This window comes from Eufriesea mexicana, unplaced genomic scaffold (genome assembly GCF_001483705.2).
Source record: "Eufriesea mexicana isolate 0111107269 unplaced genomic scaffold, ASM148370v2 scaffold36442, whole genome shotgun sequence".
In the NCBI taxonomy this organism is placed as follows: Eukaryota; Metazoa; Arthropoda; class Insecta; order Hymenoptera; family Apidae; genus Eufriesea; species Eufriesea mexicana.
In genome coordinates this window covers 104,806-110,947 of record NW_016942804.1, presented here as the reverse complement: position 1 = coordinate 110,947, position 6,142 = coordinate 104,806, and the positions used below count along the sequence as shown (strand labels likewise).

At 36.8% G+C, this 6,142-nt stretch overlaps 1 protein-coding gene across 1 annotated transcript in view; it reads left to right on the top strand.

Annotated features, from left to right (window-relative positions):
• phr6-4 ((6-4)-photolyase) overlaps positions 1-545 on the top strand; it is a 3,297-nt gene extending 2,752 nt beyond the window's left edge. Inside the window, exon 10 of the mRNA XM_017909873.1 lies at positions 72-545. Within this exon, the coding sequence (XP_017765362.1) occupies positions 72-214 (143 nt within the window). The 3' untranslated portion in view covers positions 215-545. The remainder of the gene's footprint in view (positions 1-71) is intronic.
• Positions 546-6,142: the final 5,597 nt, after the last annotated feature.

The following is a 6,142-nucleotide window of genomic DNA, read 5'->3' as shown; positions in this document are numbered from 1 at the left end:
CCCCCCCCCCCCCCCCCCCCCCTCGTTTAATGAATTTACAATAAATACATAATAAGTAACTATTCAACCAGGTTTGTTAAATACATTACCACCTCCACCAGTAAAAGTGAATGAGGAAGAAAAGAAGACAAAACAATCACCACCACCTTCAGAAGATCAACCAAAAATGGAGTCTCTTACCAAGACGACGCATCAGCAGCAGCATCATCATTAACATCAATAGTGGCATTACAACACCGACGTCATAGAAACAATAATACGATAACCTGAAGGATTGAAATTTTTATTATTTTCAATTTCTATTTAATTCATACTTGTTTATTCATTATTATATCGATAAGATCGAGTTTCGAAATCACTATAGATCACTGAGCTTCATTGAAATCATTTTAACCCCAATTTATTATAATGCCTATAATTATTTCGAATGGTTTGAAAAATGATCATCGATGAAGGCGAATTTAAAAATACATTTCATATTAAAAAATGCAATGTTCGCACTGAGACAGAAAAAGTAACGATGACGCGGATTTTATAATTTTTATCGTTGTACATAATACACCTACATGATAAATACAGAATTTTCATGCAAACTTGTTCGAATCTTGATTTTCTTATTCTAAATTCTACTGGACATATCATCAGCTACATTTACAAAGAACTACTTTTTACTTACCCCATATAAAACTTCATCGATGTTTGAATTAGAAAATATGAAAGAAAAGATCAAAATGAATGAAAAAATTAAACGAATAATATATCGCATAGTATAATAGATAAAATAGAAAATTTGCTGAAAAAGATTATGGACAAATATTACTCTGAATAGTAATAGTTTACTTACTTTCGACCATTTCTCCCTTAGAAATATATTTCTTAACAGGGACAAGTGTCGATAAAAGGCTAGTGTAACTGAACCTGAACTTTGGAACAAACTTGATGAAGCACCTAATTGACATGTTTTCTTGTTCGAATTGCACTAATTTCTCTATAAAGTAGAGAATCATATTTTTTACCCAATAATCCTTATCAATATTTAATGTATCAGTTCATGATTCGCTCGTAACTTTCATCGTTATTAAATATTTTACATTACAGCGATGTATGTGTATGTTGTGATCGTGAATGTATTTGCGTGTGCATGTGTGCATTAGTGTATATATGATCGCTTGCACGGTATCGCGTCGGGGATAATTTACATTACTGGGATCATTTTTTTTATTTTTTCATGTCAACAAATGATATATTTTTAGTGCCTATAGTACTTATAGTTTTACAGTACATTTCTCGTTAGATTTAAACAATTACAAATGAACATTCTCCAACACTCAAAAACGGAACTCTAATGTTTCCCTTTCACAAAACTACCTTTCTCTCTGTTGCTTGCACGCCCATACACACGCATATGCATACCACGTACACGGTTTTCTGTCACTTTCACCCATATTCAATTTTTTTACCTCCCTTTCTTTCCCTTACTCTTTCGTTTACGTGTTCGCTTTTAAATTACTTATTTAATCATTCATTTTTCTTCGTTTCGCGCGTCTCTGGCGTATCTTATAAACGCGTATATGTCTCGTGATGTATTTTCCGTGCAACGCAAGGATAAAAAATTTTCGAGTTTCTATGGTCATAGTAATAAGTCTTCAAAATGCATAGCGTTATTGATTAACAATTATCGTAACAACATTTTCTTTCTTAAATATATTAAGAATCGTTTCTTAACGATGATCTTTCTTTTCTATCATTTACGAAGTAGTGGTATGAATTTATTCTGTTCCTTATTATCGTTCAATTACAAATTTATCCACGTACTCAAAAATTGAAGTCTCAAATTTTCATATGCGAGAAGAAAATGAGGGATTCGAGAAAGAAAAGGTAACGTGATGCAAGGAAAAAAGATTTGAATTCACGACAACGTCGGAAAAGGACGGGATTATTAAATAAAATATGACATCGAATAGTCTGGCAAAAGTTAGGTTTTGAAGTTGCTTGATCGCTATCTCTTTTCACTCGTGTACTAGGGCAACATTAATTTTCCGGCGAATTTTATCCACATTGGACTTCGACAATCTTGTACTTTCGAGATAACTCTTATTAATTCACAATCATTTTCCTCATTTTTCACATACGCATATGCATACATACATACACACATCACATACCCATCCAATCACTCGCAACAAATGTAAATACACATATATACATACACACATGGCGCACGCACACACACGCGCGCGCGTCAGGCATATCAGTGTAATAATATCAAGAATGTCAAGACCTTACATTATTGCTTAGGAAAAATTATGCATCAAAGTTAAGGTCTTTCCAGTCAAGATGTCTACCTTGGTAACCCGATTTATTTGCTAAAAGAAAGAATTTCATGATTTGATAGATATTAATGGTATGTTGATAAATCTGAGAGAATAATTTTTAAATGGAAGAATCGCTAAAATCAGAGGTTAGAGGGAGCTTTTTAATTGTATCGCGTTGAATTCAATGAGTTAACGATCTTTCAGTTGGTATCGTGTAACAAAAATAGTAAACAACGAATTTTAACGAATCGTTGTAAGATGATTATAAAGGAACGAAAATCAAATTTTCATATTACTATAGGTAATATCTAATCAAAATTCTCAAGTGCATCTTTGGATGGTACATATGATCCATCATAGCATGTATCGTATGTAGTTATGAATATAGGGAATCTATGCTCGTACATACAGTAGACTCTAGAAACTAGATCAGATCGATAACCTAATTAATTAACGTATAATTAGCTGCGTTTGAATCCTCGTTCCGTGGGTTAAATATTCGAAAAAGGACGTTACATGCAGGGGTTCGTATTTTGGAAAAGGTGTCCTATTAACCGACGAATGAACTCGAAACAATAACGTTTTCGATAATTAGTTACCTCGAGTACATGATGTGTACATATCATATATGATGCATATATGTATACGTAGTATCTAAAGACGTACGATCGTTGCAAAAAACATAGAACCCTTACGAACGGAATAAATGATTAAGGAAGAAGCGAATGAACGCAAAAAATGCGTGTTACTGTGCTCGAGTTATTTCCAGAATTATGTCAATTATCGCGTTTTCGTTAATTTCCTTTATTTCTGTGCCGCATTTTGAAGAAACTCGTGTCTAATCAAATGTACATGCATATGCACGCCAATGCACGCACGCCCGTTCTCATTCGCGGTTTGCTTACAATTTGTCACTGTTCCTTTCTTCGTTTCGAGAACACTTTCGAACCTCATTCGTCGTAAAATTACACGCTGTTTCCTTCTCCTCTTTTTCCTTATTCTCGCCATGCATACACACATTCGCTCGCATTCACGCATGCACGCACACGTATACACGTTCTTTCTCTTTTGTCTCTGTTTTTCTCAGTTTCTTACATTTTCGTCCTTTTTCACTTTTGTTTGTTAATCATTCTTTCATTCGTTTAACTCAGCTTGATTCGCGTACAATGTACGCGTTACTGAAGTAGACGTCGATAATTATCTTTGGAATTAAATGTAATCCACTTTTCGGTACAATTAGTGCGGTTAACTAACCTATACTATTAACTATGTTCACAATGATCGCTACAATTTACTCATAGTTCATAGTATAAATGTCGACAGCTTACGATACGTACGCTACGCTAACATCGGATTCAAAGTGGTAGTTTCAAGTGCGACGCGCTATCGGAAATTTCATTTTCCTCGGTCGAACATGTCCGTTTAACGATTCTCTCCTCTGGTATCGTAACCGATATTCACATCCGTGATAGGTATGTGTCCTGTTTTCCTTTCTCCTCTTCTATTCCTTTGGTTTTTCTTTTCATTTTGTTTTCGTAAGGCAGGAGCAGAAAACAAAGTCAAAGAGATAAAAAATTTCACGAGCCCCGGTACTCGTGCATTAAAGTGACGCGTTCTTCTCACCGTTTTCGCCTTTCCTTCATTTTCATTTTCTCCCTTCTCGTCAACGACCTCCAACCTTTTTTGTCCTTCGTATTCGCATTCATTTTCTTCTTTCTCTTCTTCGTTTTCTTCTTCTTCGTATGCGACAAGCGACGTTTAATAATCCTACGTAAAACTATGCGTTAACACGCCTATTTAATTGCGGGCACGAGGGGTTAAGTATATATTTACGTTACGCGCTTAAATACAATTGCTAATTAGTTTTACAATACGTTCAACATCTTTGTCCTCCTGATTTCTCTAAGTACCGTTATCTTTTTTCTTTTCTTTTTTGGTTAACAACAACAGATTTACTTAACTCTAATTATGTTTCTGGTTTGTTACTTTCTAAGGCCTTGTTTCTAGCACAAATCCTGCTGTCGCTAAGGCAGTGGCTCTTTTAACTTTCTCTCTCTCTCTCTCTCTCTCTCTCACTCACTCTCTCTCTCTCTCTCTCTCTCTCTCACTATCTATCTATCTATCTATCTATCTATCTATCTATCTATCTATCTATATCTATCTCTATCCATTTCTCTCTCTCTCCCTCTCTCTCTACCTCCTTCTTTTTCTCATACACATACACGCACACACACTTATATCCGTACATTCATACTTGTATACGCACGTGCTTGATCTTTATCTGCATAATTTGTTCGTTTCGCGATGAATCGTAACAGACTTCTGGTGCGATCAAAGCTTGCGTAAACGATCAAGTTCCACAAAGAAACATTAGATTGAACGACCAGAAACTCGAGGCCGAATTTCTCTCGGATTTATCCGAGACGAGCGTGTATTGCAAATCGTTTACATTCAACCCTTTCACAATGAAAGAATCTTTTAAACTTATTCCGTGTCAAGAAATCAAAAAAGAGTGGGCGAGTGAGTGAGCGAGTGAGAGTGAGAGTGAGAGGAGAGGTGGAAAGAGGACAAGAAGAAAGAAAGAAAACTCAAACTCTCTAGAAGTAGCATTAAGGCGAAATCAGTGGAATAAAAAGGAAACGTTCTGGTCAGTCAGATTTTCAACAATGCTACCAGAAAACATGCAACTCGTGTAAATGTTCAGATCTGTAAAAGTTACGCAAGTTACGAAAGAAAAAAGCGCTGACGGGACAAAATGGGAAGAGAAACTAAAGCAAACGAATAGCTCTGGTCGCACCTCTATCCTAACCTTGTCCAAACTGCGTTTTATCGTAGTAGATACATCGATTATAGATATGAAAAGCAGTAATCGGAGAAAAACGAGCGAAAGCACAACGACTAGGTAGACGTAGAAATCGTTCAGAACGTAGATGTCGTTGCTGCCCGGTTTTATACGAATGCTCTACGTTGGGAAACTTACAAGATCAATACGTAGGCTGGTCTTCTTGCCTCTCTCCCTCTCGCACGCAATATTGCATACACATACACGCACACGTACAAATCCTCGCGCTCTATCCCCCACCATTTCATCCCTATTGCCCCTACATTCTCTTCTTCTTTCTTCCGCTAATTTTATATGGCGGCACTCTCACTCTCTCACCTCTCTTTATCGCTCTGTACGCGGCTGACTCCACTGAAACTCGAGAACCTCTCAAACTCGTATTTCTTCAAATTTCCCCTTTGGCGGCCGATAGCCAGCTGTCGTCCATATTTCTTTTTCTTCTCCCTCGCCTCTACGAATCAAATCTTCGCGAAGAGTCAGCGCAGTCGTTTCTTTCCCATCTATGATGTTATTCCTTCGAGATTCGTCGAATCCGTATTAACACTAAAACTTTCGAAGGATTCGTGGATTAGGCCAACTCGTCATCTCGATTACTTTCGTTTAATAGCTAATTGTCCGAAATTGTATTCTTCGTTTTCGTTACTTTTGCCCATTGCTTATCGCGCGGTAGCTAATAACTTCTCGATCGGTATCGAAGGCTACGATTAAAAAGATTTATGTTTCTTTCTTTCCTCTTTTTTCTTAATAGAAAGGAAACTACGAGGAAAAGTGATCGCGAATAGTATCGTGGGAAGAGAAGAAATTTGGAATAAGTTCCTCGCGAGAGATATGTTCGTATCGTGGGATTTCTTGATTCCCTTTTACGACCAACATGCTCGAATCACGCGGTTACAGGTTTCTGACGCGATGGCCGCCGTCGTATCGCGTTGCCAGACTCATTGTGACGCGAAAGACGGAGAAAAAAAAAGGAGGAAAAAAGGGAAAG